General features: G+C 46.1%; 2 protein-coding genes, 1 long non-coding RNA gene and 1 other non-coding gene across 7 annotated transcripts in view; 1 reads left to right on the top strand and 3 right to left on the bottom strand.

The window, feature by feature from the left end:
- Nucleotides 1-1,828: 1,828 nt before the first annotated feature.
- LOC118976894 (uncharacterized) lies at nucleotides 1,829-2,558 on the bottom strand. Its single transcript, XR_005064369.1, has 2 exons — nucleotides 2,496-2,558; nucleotides 1,829-1,978 (listed from the first exon to the last, which is right to left on the bottom strand). It is a non-coding gene; the product is annotated as an uncharacterized LOC118976894 (long non-coding RNA).
- Nucleotides 2,559-2,847: 289 nt separating this feature from the next.
- On the top strand, nucleotides 2,848-10,882 carry PIGH (phosphatidylinositol glycan anchor biosynthesis class H). Of its 3 annotated transcripts, none has more exons than XM_037031244.1 (4): nucleotides 2,848-3,131; nucleotides 7,669-7,878; nucleotides 8,365-8,448; nucleotides 10,045-10,882. In XM_037031244.1, the coding sequence occupies exons 1-4, from the start codon at nucleotides 2,952-2,954 to the stop codon at nucleotides 10,135-10,137; spliced, it is 567 nt and encodes a 188-aa protein (XP_036887139.1). In that variant the 5' UTR covers nucleotides 2,848-2,951; the 3' UTR covers nucleotides 10,138-10,882. The 3 variants fall into 3 exon arrangements, with proteins under 3 accessions (XP_036887139.1, XP_036887140.1, XP_036887141.1); XM_037031245.1 differs by having other exon boundaries at nucleotides 8,368-8,448; XM_037031246.1 differs by lacking the exon at nucleotides 10,045-10,882 and adding an exon at nucleotides 9,734-10,038.
- A 595-nt stretch (nucleotides 10,883-11,477) lies between these two features.
- PLEKHH1 (pleckstrin homology, MyTH4 and FERM domain containing H1) overlaps nucleotides 11,478-16,999 on the bottom strand; it is a 51,991-nt gene continuing 46,469 nt past the window's right edge. Inside the window, exons 25-29 of one of the 2 annotated variants that reach the window (XM_037031242.1) lie at nucleotides 15,921-16,063; nucleotides 15,679-15,808; nucleotides 14,631-14,705; nucleotides 14,187-14,333; nucleotides 11,478-12,834 (exon numbers count right to left, since the gene is read on the bottom strand). In XM_037031242.1, the coding sequence (XP_036887137.1) occupies nucleotides 12,679-12,834; nucleotides 14,187-14,333; nucleotides 14,631-14,705; nucleotides 15,679-15,808; nucleotides 15,921-16,063 (651 nt within the window). In that variant the 3' untranslated portion in view covers nucleotides 11,478-12,678. Of the gene's footprint in view, nucleotides 12,835-14,186; nucleotides 14,334-14,630; nucleotides 14,706-15,678; nucleotides 15,809-15,920; nucleotides 16,064-16,999 lie in introns of those variants that run through there. The other variant, XM_037031243.1, reaches the window with a different exon arrangement.
- LOC118976994 (small nucleolar RNA SNORA1) lies at nucleotides 13,450-13,585 on the bottom strand. The gene has a single exon (XR_005064405.1). It is a non-coding gene; the product is annotated as a small nucleolar RNA SNORA1 (small nucleolar RNA).

The raw sequence follows: 16,999 nt of genomic DNA on the forward strand, positions 1-16,999 counted from the left end.
TAGGCTCTGTTTCCCAGCCTCCTTTGAAGTTAGGTGGAAGCATGATAATGAGTTCTGGCCAATGGAATGTAGGTGGAAAGGCTGGCCATAAAATCCTTCCACATAATCCTCCATTCTTGCCCCTCATCTGTTGGCCAGATGCAGAGGATCCAATGGAGAGGACCATAAGGAGGCCCTGTGGATGGCGAAGCCACTAGATGAAGGGGCCTGGGTTTCTGAATCACCACTGGGCAAACATCACCAGCCATCTGACCAGAAGCACCCAAGTGGCATTGTAGATAGATAATACATACTAATTTATTGTGTTAAACCACTAAAAAAATTTTTAATAGCAGTTAGCCTACCTTTACAAATATCAAGTACACATGTTTCTCATGCTTCCTTTCTGTGCTTCTCCACAACAGAATTTACCAGGGAATTAGTTGTGAGACTCCTTCAGTGACCCTCCAAGAAGATGTTAAATCTCCAGGGGGAACTTGCCAAGTGCTATATCTAAGTTCTTCTCACTGCTGATATAATCCACCAAACTTTTGAGGCTTGTTAATACTTTGAAGTCCACACTGAGAGCTTAAAGAATCACCCCTTGCTATTTTCACAGGGTCGTGATCAAGACAACTGGTCACTTCACATCCCAGGTGGCTTCTAGGTATATGGCAAATACAAAGGTTTCTATTTCTACTGGGGTGCCTAACTGTATAACAGAGTTACGATGCTGCTGTGATCTGACAGAGTGAAGTGGTTATACAGATTTTGGAATTATATTACCATACTGTTTATCCCTAATAATTTTTTTTAAAGATTTTATTTATTTATTTATCTTTAGAGGGGAAGGAGAGAGGGAGAGAAACATCAATGTATGGTTGCCTTTTGTGCATCCCTTGCTGGTAGTTAGCCTGCAAGGAACCGGCCTGCAACCCAGGCATGTGCCCTGACTGGGAATCGAACCGCGATCCTCTGGTTCGCAGGCCCGCGCTCAATCCACTGAGCTACGCCAGCCAGGGCCCTTATCCCTAATAATTTAATATCCAAAAAATTAAGTAATTTTGTTGTCTTTTTCCCCCAGTGACTCTATATTGTGAAACGTCTGAGTCTGCACAGGTTCTTAGCCTTTTTGTGTGCTATGGACCCTCTGTAATTCTGGTGAATCTAATGGACCCCTTATTACAACCATGTTTAAAAAGGAATAAAATACATATGATTTTAAAAAACTAAATTCAAATAAAGTTTTAAAAATATTTTTAAATGTTATAGTAATGTGTCTCTATTGACACATTAGATAACAAGATCTAGTAGTGGGTCTAATTACTGCAATTTTGAAGTAGAGAAAAGTGGAAATGGCATTTTGAGATAAGTAACATTGTGAAATGAAAGTATCTGGGGTTTCTATCATTGCCAAAAATCACAAGTATTGTTAATACTAATTGGTTTGTTGCCTATGTTCATAACCAACCAAAAGAAATGTTGAATTTTAATTACAAGTTAATGAAACTAAGGATGAAACTCCACTCTCCACCCACAAAGCCCAGGTTAAGGACTCCAGGATTAGAGGTTCCTCCAAAACATAAACAGTGGTTATTTCTGAATGGTGAAAATAATGGGTGGTTTAAGTTTTTCTCCTTTTCTGTATTTTTCAAAATTTCCACAATAACCAAATGTAACTTTTATAATCATAAAATAATCACATGATATTTTCCAAAATGAGAGGGGTGTCTTGCATGGTAAGATTCAGCAAACACATCTTGGAAAAACAAAGCAACACTTAAAGAAAGAAAATCTTTTAGAAAAAGAAAAAGAAACAAAAGCTCGGATGAAGATGGAGAACCTTAACCTCACTTTCATCAGAGACTTAGAGCTGGTGAGACCGTTATGCGATTTATCTTTATACAAAAAGGAATCAATTCTTTAATGCATGATGCTGACTCAGGCCTGAAGCACCGTAACTCTTTAACAGGCCACACTGCCATTCTTGGACCGCATCCTAAGGAGAAAGAGGGAACCCACAGGCCGCAATTACTCATGAGTTTATTAATTTTATTATCCATTACCTTCTGCGTCCTCCACTCTTGCCTACCTCCCAGCCAGGACTTGTCTGCCTACTCAATGCTCCACTCAGTGGTTTGGACGACAGAACTCCCAGGGAGTGAAATCCAAACTCCGTTCCAAGGCCCTACCAGCCGTCCTGGATCTGACCCTTAGCTGCCTACCTCCCCAACTTCCAACTGCATTTCCCATGCGTCAGCTTCTCGGATCTTTGATTCCTCCGAAAAGACAACCGTGCTCCAGCCTCAGAGGCTTTGATTTTCCTGATCTTCCTTCCGGACAGTTTCCTCCTCCAGTGCTTCTGAAGAGCTGTCTGGCTCCTCACCCTTGCAGCTCCAATTGCCCTCCTCAGAGAGCCTTTTCCTGATTGCACTGTTGTAAGTTCCCAGGCTATCCCCGCCGGCCACAGTATTGCCAACAGCACTCTCTGAATATTTCCATATTGTCTCTCTTACCAGGAAGGAAGGTACTTGAAGGCAGGGACCTTCTCAATATTGTTCACTGCTGTATCCTCAGCACCTAAAACTACCTGAATGAAGGAATGAGAATGAATGAATGAATACCTGTGGCCCGTCTCCTTGGGGTGTACTCTGGCTTAGAAATAAAAATCAGTTTATCAAGAAAAAGCACGTTACGGCGGTTTTAAGCTGTCCGCTGGGTTGCTGGCTCCCCAGCTGAGGCTTTGGAGTAGACAATCCCAGAACCCCAGCCGAGACAGCGAATAAACTTTAAATCGCAAGACCGCGCCAAAGCCGCGGCGCGGAACTGAGGCTGCGCGGAGCAGGGGCGGGGCGGGGCCTACCCGGCTTTCCGGAAGTGGGCGCAGAGCCGGCGAGAGGACACCGGTTGACAGCCGGGGGCAGGGGGGGTCGGCAAGAGCGGCGGCGCGGACCGGTGGGTTCCCTCCGGCCATGGAGGACGAGCTGAGCTTCTCAGATATTTACGGCGGCCGCCTGGCCCTGCAGCGCCGCTACTACTCCCCATCCTGTCGGGAGTTCTGTCTCAGCTGTCCTCGGCTCTCCTTGCGCTCGCTCACTGCTGTCACCTGCACCGTGTGGCTTGCGGCCTACGGACTCTTCACCCTTTGTGAGGTAATAGCTCCTCGCCCATTTCCACGGTCGGTGTCCGGAATTCGATTTTGGAAGGGTCCTTGGGATAGAGCCCAGACCTCTCGCGGGACCCTCCTGCAGTCCTAAGGCTGGAGGGCAGGAACTCGCTGTCTCTAGGGACGTCGTCCCGCTGCTGGACAGCATTTTTAATTACATTTAGTGAAGTTTGGGCTCCTGTACTTTAGCCCTCACATGGGTCACTGTGTGGTTCCGCCCAACATGCATCCAGTCCTTGCACGGCAGCCTAAAACTTTAACTTGCATGTGCTTTATGTAGTGCATGCGCATAGTAACTCAGTTCCAAGGGTTCAGAGAACCAGGTGGATCATCCTCACTTTCACTCCTCAGACGAATCACTGCTAACAGTGCATTGTATATAGTTTTCCAGAAACTGTCATTGTCTCCATTGTGTGTGTGTGTGTAGCATGTGTATATACACACACAAGTTACCTATTTAAGCCCAGGCTGGTGTAGCTCAGTGGATTGAGCACGGGCCTGCCAACCAGACGATGGTGGTTCGATTCCCAGTCAGGGCACATGCCTGGGTTGCAGGCCAGTTCCCAGCAGGGGATTCACGAGAGGCAACCATACATTGATATTTCTCTCCTTACCTTCCCCTCTAAAGATAAATAAATAAAATCTTTTTTTTAAAAGTTACCTATTTAAGAGCTTGATGTTGATAGTTCTTCCCAATCTCTGTTTTTCAAGGCAGCCTAATCCCTCTCCTCCCAATCACTTCCCCAACTTCAAGTGCTTCCAAGAAACTATGAAATTTCAGAATGGGCGGTTTCTGTGCTCAATTTCCAGACTCATTCCTATTCTCTGAGCCTCAGCTTTCACATCTCTGAAATGGAATTAATATCTGCCGTGCCAGCTCCAAGTATCGTGAGGGTCACATGCAGTAGTTTTGTGATAGCCCTCGAAGAACAGAGATCATCCTAATTGCCTTTTTCAGTTTCATATGTAGTGCCCTGAACTGAATATGCTATTCCAGGAGAGACCTGATCAGAGCTAAGTACAACAGGGCTGTTTATTTCTGTAATTGGCATATTGCTTCCATTACTGCACCCTTTACTGCATCCATTTAGCTTTTTCGCCATCACAGCGTATTTTTAAGTATGGCAGTTTAGCATAGATATATGCATAATTATGACTGCCCTAATTTGTACCAAACTGTATCTAAAAGTTTGTTTATAAGTCATTTGAAATGTTAAGCTGCCAGGACTGCCTGTCTCTCCCAACCCTCCCCAAAAGATTTAATTTATGATACATTTGAATTTTAATACTAGCCTGGGTTCTGGTCATGTGGTCATGTGAGGAGGAGACAGTACTCATTAAATGCCCACCGAGTGCCAGCTGCTTTACTGAATGCCTCATTGTGGCCTTAGAAGAAAGCCAAGGCTCAGAAAGACTGATAACATCCAAGTCACAAAGCTAGTAAATGGCATACTTCGGCTTCAAACCCAAGGCTCTCTGATCCGACTCTGAAACCCTTTCTTTTCCACTAAACTATGATGTCTCCTCCTTGGGGAGGGCTTGCTTAGACAAAATTTTTAAACAGAGAAGTGTGTTTCTTGTGATAGCTCCCGTTTATACTCTCTCATCATGGTACCACCTAGCCGCCTCAAGTGCCTGGGACTCAGCAACCTCCTCTTCCTTTAAACTCCACGGCAGCAGTTTTTAAGGGCTCTGTGTACCAAAATTTCTTATCTTTCCTCCTATTCACAACTGTCATCAGAGTCATGAATCTCAGCTAGGAATGAGAAGAAATCTGATGAAGGTATTCATTAAAACATGGCTGACTTCAACCTAAATAAATATTGAATTGTGCCCTGGCTGGTGTGGCTCAGTGGATTCAGCGAGGGCCTGTGAAGCGGGGGATCCTGGTTCGGTTCCCAGTCGGGGCATGCCTGGGTTGCGGGCCGGTTCCCGGTGGGGGACGCATGGGAGGCAGCCACGCATTGATGTTTCTCTCCCTCTCTCCTTTCCTTCCCCTCTTTCTGATTTAAAAAAAAAATTGAATTGTTAGAAAAACGAAGCACTAAAAATGTAGGTAGGAATAAAGTTTGGGCAGGGATTACCTTCCTAAAAAGCTGATATGTATTAAATTTCCTAAGCACTTATTGCTCTTTAGCCCTTCTTCCAGTTTTTGAATTCACAGTTCTATTAAAACTCCAGGTTTTTACCTTATTTATTCCAACCCAGAATGTTGTTCTTTCCCCTTCCTATTCTCAACTAAGTATACGTATCCATAACCACTACCTCCTCTGCACCAATTTAATCTTGCTTTCTTGGAAGTCTTCATAGGACATTCCTGTGTGCTTTAATTTGCTGCTGCCCCCAACCCCCTTAGTGCTTTCTTAGGCCTTTATAGTTAGTATCATAGTATTCTCCAAAAATATTTTATATATGAATTAATCTTGTCTCTAATAAATCTTTAAGGGTCAGGACTGAATTTTATTTCTCTCTGTTCTTCCATAACGCTTACTCAGTGCAAACTACATACAAGACACTGTACTAGATACTAGGCATTTAATTAACTCAAAGTAGGTATATCTGGAACATCAGACACTCAGAATATAGATTTCTCTATTCTCCATTCATTAATCAAAAATTAGTTATTTAGCACAGAGGTCAGCAAACTTCTTCTTTAAAAGGCCAAATTGTAAATACTTTAGGCTTAATGGGTCTTGGTCTCATATTCTGTTTCTTTTTCTTTTTTTTAAACAACCCTTTTCAAAATGTAAAAACTGCCCTGGATGGTATAGCTTAGTGGATTGAGCGGGGGCCTGCAAACCAAGGGATCGTGGTTCGATTCCCATGTGCATGATTCCCTGCACATGCCTGAGTTGCAGGCCAGTTCCCAGCAGGGAATGCATGAGAGGCAACCATACACTGATATTTCTCTCCCTCTCTCCTTTTTTCCCCCTCTAAAGATAAATAAATAAAATGTTTGAAAAATTTAAAAATGTAAAAATTGTTCTTAGCTCAAGGCGGACCAGACAAAAATAAATCACAGGCCCAAACAGTCTGCAGACCCCTGATCTAACGTTTAGTACATGCTAGGTAGAAGAAAGTAGAAAGGTATTTTCAAAGAAAATCAGAGCTTGTCAGTAGTTAAAGTGGTAAAAAAATAGATTTTATTTAGAAACTACTGCAGTAGAAGAAGAGACCTTAATATAGAACAGGGCTCAATTCTGAATACAGCATAGACAGTCGAGAATTTATAGCTGAGGAGTAGGGTGATGATCAGTGGGTGGGAAATTACTAAAAGGAAACCTCAGGGGTAAAGGGAGATTCTAGCCAAACTGATTTCACAGGATTCTTGCTGAAGACAGGCCAGGATGATCAGACACTAAGGGTGGGGGTTCCCTTGAACTGATTTAGGGAGATTCTTGCTTTGCAAAGGTCAGCGGCTTAGAAGAGCTTGACTAGAGTTAGGTCAAGGGGAGCATCTTGTCACTAACAATAATAGGACACTTCCTGCCCTGAAGGAATGAGCCATAAATTCCTGAATCTCTTTTGATTCCAGGTCAATGGTTCAACAAAACACGAAGTCAGGAGTAGGAGGCCTCTAGGGGGCATAAAAGGCTCAGTGGATTTTTTTTTTTTTCTATCTTGGTGTACCCTTTCTTGGCCTAACTTTCCATGTGGTCTGACAGAATCCATAGTAAATAGTTCAGAAATCAAAACCTCAGGATAAAGGGACCTTATCTTCCCTAGATCTCTTTTTTTGTCTTGACTTCCTCTTTGACATACTTTTTTTTTTTTTAGATTTTATTTATCTTTAGAGGGGAAGGGGAGGAGAGAAGGAGAGAAGTATCAATGTATGGTTGCCTCTCGTGAGTCCCCTGCTGGGAACTGGCCTGCAACCCAGGCATGTGCCCTGACTGGGTATCGAACCATGATCATGTGGTTCCCAGGCCCACGCTCAATCCACAGAGCTACGCCAGCCAGGCCTAGATCTCTTTTTAAGATGGACTTAGTTTTCCAGAAGCCTTTCCAACAGATACCTTCTCACATCTCATTGGCTAGAGTTGTATCATGTGTCCATTTCTAAACCATCAATGGCAGGAGTGGGAACCAATCATGATTCACTACAAGTTTTATTACGGAGGAGAGTGGTTGTTTAATCGCATATATTACACTGTGCGAAGCATTTTATTATTGTCCAGTCTGTGATTTTGCACTGTGCTTCTGAGGGAGTGTGAGAGGAAATGGTCAGAGTTCTTAAGTTGCAATTTTGGAAGAAAAATCTGAGTGGTGTGATGGTGGGTCTCTTGCTGATAGAGGTTCTCTTCCACAGACCTACCCATTTGTTGTCTGGATGTCCTAAATCATCATATGCTTTCATAGCTGTACCGAACACAAGGGTGAGCTCGCCCTCTGTGTTCTCATCTGTCCAACTCACAGCAGAACGGGGGCTTTTTCCTGCATTGCCTGGAGTTGACTTACTCAACAGCAGGATGTGCAGAGGACCACGTGGTAATTTTACTGCCTGTGTCTGGCTCTCTCTTCAGAACAGCATGATCCTCTCTGCTGCCATCTTCATCACCCTCTCAGGCCTGCTTGGTTACCTGCATTTTGTGAAGATTGATCAGGAGACTCTGCTAATCATTGATTCCCTGGGCATCCAGCTGACTTCATCCTATGCCTCCGGCAAAGAAAGCACCACCTTCATTGAGATGGGCAAGGTGAAGGATGTTATCATTAATGAGGCGATTTACATGGTAAGTTTCTAAGTGGTCATACAGGCCTCTCTGGAGGAGCTAGCCCCCCGGGGTGTGCCTGGATCTGAACTGTTTTAATACATACAGCATTAGATGTTAAAAAAATTAAATTTGAGGTCTCTCTGTTCTAGTACTTGATGTGTTTCTTTCTGGGCTGGCATGTCTAAAAACCATAAAAGTGAAACTTATATTGGAAAAAGATATGTCCCTTTATTTTTAGAGACACAGCAGGTTTTCATGGACAGGGAGTCAGCATTTACTTTATTTTCTGGCTCAGCTTCAGAATCATCTCTGGTTGTTGTCATTGCTGCTGTTTCATCTTTTTTCATTTAAAGCACAAGAATATACTTCTCTCTCACTTCAAAGTCTATCAAGTGTTCTACTACCTAGAGATAACCATTTGTGAAAAAGTTTTAGCCAGCCCTTGATGAAATAGAAAACAAAATGAGTTTTACTTAGATCACTATTTGGTTTATTTTCTTACAGCAGAAGGTGATTTACTACCTCTGCATTTTACTGAACGATCCGGTGGACCCGCATGGGATATCACAAGTAGTACCTGTCTTCCAGGTGAGCACTCCGCCTAACTTCCTTCTCCGCAGAAGTCCTGTACCTCCCCCCACACTCTCTGCACATCCACTGCTACTGATGTAGCAGCGTCAACTTTCCTTGTCACAAGTATTTGAAGATACCAGACAGCTATTTATAGTCAGAGTTAGGGTTTCAGAAGCTCCTGAGGCAAATACACTTCCAGAAATACCATGAATACAAATAATTTTAGAGAAAAAGTAAATAGGTAGCAACTTCTGCCTACAAGTCACCATTCCTTTCCAATGCTTTGTCGGTTCTACAATATGGTTCTACACAGATGTTACTGATCTACACACACTGTTCACTGTTTGGTGTCTCCCTTTTAAAGTCTAACACGCGCATTTTCATGCATCTACAAAGGCCATTTTACTTGTTATTATAAATAAGTATGTCATCATGTTGAGTATCAGTTTATTCAGCCACTTTATTGCTGGCTTTTGAAATCACATCCAGGTTATTTGTTGTCTTGCTTTTATTAAAAACACATACAATAAATTACTTTATAGGTGTATATTTATGTATGCAGTTATCTCTGCCTCACTGCCCTGCTTCACAGAGTATTTTTTTTTTAGATTTTATTTATTTATTTTTAGAGGGGAAAGGAAGGAGAGAGGGAGAGAAATATCAGTGTGCGGTTGCCTCTCATGCGTCCCCTGCCGGGAACTGGCCCGCAACCCAGGCATGTGCCTTGACCAGAAATCGAACCACGGTTGTTTGGTCCACAGGCCCGCGCTCAATCCACTGAGCCACACCAGCCAGGGCCACAGAGGATTTAAAGCAGCTAAAATTCTTTTGCACTGTAGTCCAAAATTATTTTATTAAAGCACATGAATAGTTTCATGGATTTTTACAGTGTTTGAGGTTTGGCTCCAGACAGGGGACAACCCTACCGTACCCTGGGCAATCTGTGCTTGTTTTCAGACAGTCCTGGCTAACAGTGGACTTATTTTTTAGTTTATTGTGCAAGTAAAGGAATTTAAAGTTTTTAAATTTGTATCTTTAAATGACACCGACTTTTCATATTTCCTTGTATTTACCTATTAGTATTGCCTCTTGTTTGAACTATCCATTTCTCCTCCATTAATCAAGTAGAATCTAGATATTGAGTATGCATTTGTAACAATTTATATGTTTTGGTAGCAAACTTTTATTAAATATGATTTCTACATACCTTTTTCCCATTCTGTGACTTTTAATTTTGGTGGTATTACATTTCATTATACAAAATATTTTTCAATCTCAAACTGCCCTTCTTGTCTCTGAGGACTGTCTCACCGCTGTGACACTTCCCTGGAGGGTCTCTGGTGTTCTTTATGCTTGCTCTTAGATGGAGATCATGGAATTTGTACAGATTAAAAACGAGATCCTGCTTCACAGTTCTCAGGCTGGGCCATGGGCCTAGTTAGGGACTCTGCCAGCAGACCGTTGTGGGCCTGGACTTCCGCCTTTCTGAGCTCCCCCCGTGCCACACTGACCCCCTGGTAGGGGTGAGACTGAGGTTGCACATGGGTGCAGCACTGCTAAGCACTCTCTTACGTCCATCTTGACTGTGCATTTCTCCCCTTTGGACTTCAGAGTGCCAAGCCCCGGCTGGACTGCTTGATTGAAGTGTACAGGAGCTGCCAGGAGATCCTGGCACACCAGAAAGCTGCACCCGCAAGGCCATGAGTCCCAGCATTCAGAAGGCCAGGACTGTCTTCCGTGGGAAATGACTGCTCGGCCCTGGGGACTGGTGCATTTTCTGTATTCTAATCGTCACGTGGACACGGCCCTAGGAAGCAGGACGCACGCAGCGGATCTGAGCGGGTGACTGGAAACCCAGCTCACTGTGCGGTGTTGAGCAGAGCATTTCTGTGAAGGCAGTGCTCCCCTCGTAAGGTATTGCCTCCTTCCCCAACCGAGGGGAGACCTTAAAAAATGGTATGTCCAAGATAATGCCGACAAAAAGCACTTTGTGAAATTCCTAAGCACATTCAGGTATACTTCTGGTTGAAATTTGTGGAGCAAGACAACGGGAAACTGGTAACAGATCTACTGAGGAAGACAATTTCCAACTGTATAGTAAAGTCAAGTCCTTCAGGTACTGGGTGAGCAGGAAGAAATGTCCTCCGAAGCCAAGTCTCTGTCCACCTAGCTCCTGTGTCTGTACAGGGCCAATTTATGGCAACCCTCTTAATAAACAGATCTCCTTCGAAAACACACACAATCGCCTGTTCACAGACGGCTGCGTTTTATTGACACACAGACGGGGCATTCGTCATGGCGTCAAGCACACTGAAGCTCTTCGTTACTCAGCACTGTGTATGGTTCCGAAAGCTGCTTTTGCCAAGAGAGATGGGACAAAAAGGCCAGACAGAAATTTGACTTTGGTTTCCAGGAATGTTAAAGAAGGATAAACATGCAAACTACAGAAGCCTTTGTTTATAAGGCAGTTTCTTCTGAGGGAGAATTCATAAACTAAGGGTGAGTTCCTGAGGGCTGGGGAGGAGATAAGAGTGGGGGAAGTGGCTTGACCTCCAAATTCAGTATGAACACAGCTCCATTCCTGCTTGCTTTTTCTTCAGGATCCCAACATTTAAAAAATTCTCAGGCAGATAATATCCTCATGGGCCGTAGAGACATTTGGGGTACTACAAAACCAGAGTCGTCATTTCTGCCTTTCGCACAGTGCTGGAGGGGTCTTTCAGAAGCCTGTGGTACGTGAGGCCCCTGGGCCTGTTTGGGGTAGAAGTGTTCCCACTAGATCCCAAACGCTGGGGGAAAGGCTGGCACAGAAATGGGAGACAGCTATAAAACTGCCAGCCTTGCAAAGTCACGTCTATGTGGAAGGCAGACACTCTGACGTGCTGCTTTTTTATTATGCTTGTCGGTGTAAAGGATGAGGAGAAGCGTACTGCAGCTGAGGTACTCGCATACACTAGTTCTAGCCACGCAGTTCCGCGTCATACTACACACGCACACACACTTGGGATTAAAGGCTTGGTTCTTGGACACTATTGCTAAAACCATAGAGTTTCCAGCACTTTATTGACAAACAGTAAGACTGCCTGCGAGCTGTCAAATAAAACTCAGTTTCTCCAGTGTTGGGAAGTCAAGAGTACCAATGGACTCTTTTGTCCTTTTTCCTGTTAGGGGAGGGTGGAGACAAAGATCATCTCTGTATGCAACAGAAGGTCTCAGTTGGAGGTGTCGGAATACTGGTATCGTCAAGAGGGCAAAAGGTGAAGGAAACCTTCAGTTTCGTTCACCTGATGCTCTGAGGCTAGGACAGATGTCAGGTGTCCTCTGCCCTCAAACCAGTTCCCGGCGGAAGTTCGCCAGAAGTCGTGAGGAGCGAATCCAGGCCCGTGAGCCTAGAAGGGTCTTCTGTTTCTGACTCGTCTTTGGTGGCTCAGAGAGCAGCAAACAGCAGAGTGCATTTGCTTGGTCTTTCGAAGAGCAGGGAAACAAGTGGTGACCACCTCGTCCTACAGTAGTGAAGTGAGCACAGCCTTCACTGAGCCCTGTCCAGTAGTTAAAATGAGACACAGAGAGGTCAGGTGAGGCCTGCCCACTGCCTGTGCCTGTGCCCAGGTGGGCTCCCAGTCCAGTGTGAGGGAGAACCGCTTCAGTCCCTGCAGGGGAAGTGAGCCACGGCCTGGAAGGAGCACCGCACAAACGCCTACTCTTTTGCAGTGGGGGGAGGGGGAAGATGACTCTTTCTTTCTCCTCCAAATGGGAAAGGAAGGCCCGTTTTAGTGAGTTCTAGGCTTTGGTCAGAGTTCAGGCGAATGGGAATTTGAGTCCTATTCGGGGATGTTGGGAAAACGTCAAGTATAAACCCCCACATAAGGACCGTGTACAGTGTAAAGAATACCAGCCTCCCAGGGGTGTCAGCGGGGAAAGCTGCGCCCACAGCACCGATGCCCTCGGCCACTGGTAACACCCCTGTCTGCGTCTAGAAGCAGGCACCGTCTAGAGCTCAGTATTCTTGTGGGGGGAAAGTGGTTTTTATCCTGGGTCTGCATTTTTAAAGTGGGGCCCGGAAGCATTATAAGGCACCTAGAGAGCAAAGGCTTCCAGGACACGGAAATGCACATTTCAGGGAACAAACCAGGGCGGGGCGAGGGGAGGGCCGTTAGCCCCGTCACAGTAGTATCATGCCCCGGCACACACGTCTCCAACCCCAGGAGGTACCAGGTGGCGATGGGGAAAGGGTCGGAGACACAGTCACAACAACGTTGGCCTCTTAGCAGCACGTGGAATAGAGAACTGCTGTCCACCCAGTTGCCATGGCTGGTGGGAAGCAGGTGGGTAGTTGAGTGGGTTCACAGTTATGGGACAGTGGTTCATGTAGCTGGCTGTGATGAAAGTCGCCTCTGCAATCTAAGGAGACAACAGAGAAACAAAAGAATTGAACTAGCCTTGGCTTGGATGCTGGCTTTCTCCCCAGAAGTTAAATAGGGTAACCTTCCTGGGCTCCACCCGGGGGCAAATGTCCAAAGGGGGTCATTAGGGTGATGTTCTGGGGCCCAAGGAAATGGGTGCCCATAGTTCTGGAGGTCCTCTGAGATGCACAGCACCCTCCTGAGGACAAGAGAGGTGACTCCGCTCTGTGAGCTCCACACTAGGGGCGGGGCCTCTGGAAGGCAGGGTCTGCACAGCCTCCCCTTTGGCAGGGATGGTATTGAAAGGAGGAGATTTGGCCAACTCCAATTTTAGGATCACAATCAGAGGGGTTCCAGGTACTCTCAGAAGGGAGTCAGGAACTATCAATCAGGACAGAAGATTTCTGAGTCTCTGCAATTCTTATTTTTTGCCAGCCACCATTTCCTGTTTTAGGTTGGGATGAAGCCCTCAAGGCAAAAGAGGTCTGCATGGAATTCACACCTGAACGAAAGGGGCACATGTGCAGACTGTCCACTTTGTGACTAGTTTGAGACCGGATAGGGAGAACTTTTTTTTCTTTCATTCTTTTCTAATTTTCCTTTTCTTTAAAAAAAAAGTTATAGGTCTCACTGTTACCACTGCAATGCAATTACTGTGATGGCAGTATAGCCTATCTCGGGGTAGCCCCATTAACAATTTCTGGGCACCACACACGAAAACAGTGCCTGTTGTCATACAGAATGAGGCTTAAAGTAAGAACATCTTGAGCAGGCAGCTGCCCGGCCCTAGGCCTGCTGCAAGGAGAACAGCAAGTGCGCGCCCAACTCGGGCCGCAGGGTGCTGAGGCTGAGAGAAGCAGGACACACGATGTGGGGAGCACAGGAGCTCCCTCTCTAGCCAGCCCCTCCCCTACCAGCTTAACGGGGGCTATGGAGACGCAACTCCACCTGGACTTTTCAGAGTCATGATTATAGACAAGGCCACAAGTTTAATTTGAGACAGGCTCTTCTAGAATATTGTCATAATCCCAGCTTCCTTTCTAAGTCCCAAACCTACCTGTTTTTTTTTTTAAATCCTCACCTGAGGAAATATTTTCATTGCTTTTATGGGGGGGGAGAGAGAGAGAGAAACACTGATACAAGAGGGAAATATCTGTGGCTTTCCTCCCGCATACATCCCAACCAGGGATCAAACCTGCACAACCTGGGTTGTGCCCTGACCAGGAATCGAACCCACAACTATTCGGTGTATGAGACAATGCTCCAAACAACCGAGCCACCTGCCGTGGGCCCAAGCCCATCTCTTCCTACCAGATCAGAGGAGAATATTTTAGTAGCTCTCAGACCCACCTTGGGAGCAGACATCCGGAAGATCAACTTCTCAATGTGGCCCTTCCCAGAGCTCTGGTCTGGGATGGACCTAATCACAAGCATGAAGTCATCGCGGCAGCCACCAAAGGTCATCACGGAAGAGTAGGGGTAAGTGGCATGCACTTGCTGTGGAAAGAGCCCATTAGTATGAGGGGAACTTTCCACCTGCCTCCCAAGCTAGGAACCAGCGTCCCCATCTCTTCTAAGCACAGGTCTCCTTAGTCAGAAAGGGGGTCTCTGATGTGGTCATAATCTGTAGACCTGTACCTTCCACGTCTACAAGTTGTGTCCAGACTGGAGGACCGTAGAGCTTGGGTAGCGGGTGGGGGTAGGAGGACCATGGCCACTTAACTCAGGCCTTTGAATCCAGAGAGGAGGAGAAAAGATTATTCAGGAGGAGGGGGTCAGGGAGCCAGCCCTCACCATAGTGTTGTGGTCCAGGATGCTGACGCCGTCCTCGTTCACAGCAATCCACACCAGAGCGTTCTCCTTGGAAGGCTGGGGAAACAGGAAAATCCCATGAGACACACCGGCAACTAGGGGTTCTGGAGTATGAGAGCTTTGTGAGGAAGAAGACACATGCAGCAGCAGTGTCTGCTAGGCAGTGATTTCCAACCTTTTCTTCATCTTGGAAAAGAAAAAAAGATGGCATTTGTACAGCAGGCATCTGGCCCTGGGGCCCTGGCAACCTACTAACAGGTAGGAGGAGGTGGGAGGAGGCCACTTTCTTGGAGCACCTGTAGCCTGTCCCGCCACGGCACACTGGTCAGGGGGCTCCGTGCTACAGATCACAGCACCGCTGGCTGCTCTGTCCTGGGCGTGGAGGACAGGCTGTTTGCCCCTAGCTCTCAGCAACCGAGAGCATTCCACCCACAGCCTCCCCCTCAGTTGAAGCGCGTCTTGCTTCAGTCAATTTCCTAGGGGCTATAAAAGAAATAGGAAAGCAAGAATGAAATCTTACAGGCCTTAGGCCCTACCTGTAAGAAAAGTGACTATTTAATGGACAATTCCTGGTATGACTGATGTACACTGCCAAGGCCGCAGGAAGGCAATCCAGAGTTCCTATCTCCTTCCTCAAAGGCTGGGGAGGTAGACATGTCACCCTCTTCAGAAGGCATCCCCAACTTTTCAGACCAACCAGGGCCCCCTGTGATATGCCCTTATAATTAGTTGATCCTCTCTTTTCCCCCAGGGGTGGCACTGAGAAAGAAGTCAATGAAGGAAAGAGGAGGGTAACGCAGAAATAGTCCTGGCCCCAAAGCAACGAATGAAACACAACTGCTTCAGACCACGGAAATGCAGAGTAGGCCAGAAATGGGTGGAGAGACAGCGACCTCTGGTGGTTGCTGGGTTGCAGGCCACATGCTGCAGACTGGACTTAAAGGATCAGGTAGGGCCAGCAGTTCCAGGAGAAACAGGGCATTCCTGAGTGTGGTCACCCCTCTGTCCACTGGAAACCACCTGCACTTACCTGAGCAGCAAAGAGCTTAGCACCAAAGAAGGGCCACTTCCGGGCCACTGTCAGGTAGATGCGGATGCACTCTGGAGAGGAGCAGCCTTGCAGTGAGGCCCACTTTGTGGTCAGCTGATCTACCAGGTGCCTTCATGGGACAGACAGTGAAGTACCAACACAGTTTCACAGCAGCTCTGGGACCTCCCCAACTCCGCGCCCACATCTCCCACAGTGACTCCCCACAAGACCTCGCAGCCTACCTCAGCTGTTCAGGGGGGGCCCCGTATCTGTAGCGCCTCGGGTAGAACCTGTCTAGGACCTGCTGTAGGTGATGTTGGGCCTTGGAATGGGGTGTGCCCCCAGAAGTTGGTGGGAGGGACCTCTCCAAATCCCCAAACTCTACCTATAAGAGAAGCACAGGGTGGCACAAGTCAGGAGCCTGGATGTGGAGGAGCTGAGGTGGGGGTAGGGGTTAGGGTGGGCTGCTGAGAGAGAAATAAATGGGTGAAATACATCATCACTTCATAACTTTATTGGTGAGGTGGGAATGAATGTGAAAAAACACTTCTTGTGAACAGACCCTTTATCTCCAGTTTCACAGACACTAGAGAAACAACTTTAGAGTCTTAGAATATTAGAGATTTTCTAGACCGACTTTCATTTTCTGGTCGAGGTGAAGTGCTTATCCAAAAAAGCTAAGTCGTGGCAGACAAAGGAACATAATGTAGAAATTTTGGCTTCCAATCCAAAATGATGGGATACAGGATTGAAGATGCCGCAGATCCCAGGTCCTTGAATAACACTGGTCTGTTCAATGTCATTTCGTTACAACACGGAGGAGACAGCCTTGCTTAAAGCTGCAGAACTGGGGGACGATGTTAAGCGAGGACTGACTGACTACAGAGCCGACTGTTCCTGATGTGGCCTTTGGAGCCTGAGGCCTGGCTCGGGTCCCAGCTCTGCCACTGACCAGCCTTGCAGTCTGCTCAACCTACTCAGACTTCCTGAGCTTCGACATCCTTGTCGATTCCATGGGGATGAGAATTAAATGGGATAATATATAAAATGTGTAGCACAGGGCCCTCTATAGAGTATTCCATAAGCTTTTATTATATTAAAGATCAGCTACTATTCTTTCCCCTTCCTTTCCAGCATGTAGGTCCATGCAGGTATCCCAGACACCTTTGGCAAGATGGTCTCCTAAAGGTAACAGGGAGAAGAGTCGAAGTCTGAATGTGTGTTCCTTTTTCTAATTCTAGTTAAAATGTTCGGCAACTTTAAGTACAAATTTTATCACATACATTATGGGGTATGCATTATTTAAGAATCGTACTTAGTA

The sequence above is a fragment of the Sturnira hondurensis genome, unplaced genomic scaffold, assembly GCF_014824575.4.
Source record: "Sturnira hondurensis isolate 20B ecotype Veracruz unplaced genomic scaffold, ASM1482457v3 Scaffold0021143, whole genome shotgun sequence".
Lineage (NCBI taxonomy): Eukaryota > Metazoa > Chordata > Mammalia > Chiroptera > Phyllostomidae > Sturnira > Sturnira hondurensis.

Coding starts and splice junctions, on each gene's coding strand:
- PIGH (XM_037031244.1), top strand. CDS start 2,952: ATGGAGGACGAGCTGAGCTTCTCAGATATTTACGGCGGCCGCCTGGCC. Junction 7,879..8,364: donor TTAATGAGGCGATTTACATG/GTAAGTTTCTAA, acceptor ATTTTCTTACAG/CAGAAGGTGATTTACTACCT. Junction 8,449..10,044: donor AAGTAGTACCTGTCTTCCAG/GTGAGCACTCCG, acceptor TTTGGACTTCAG/AGTGCCAAGCCCCGGCTGGA.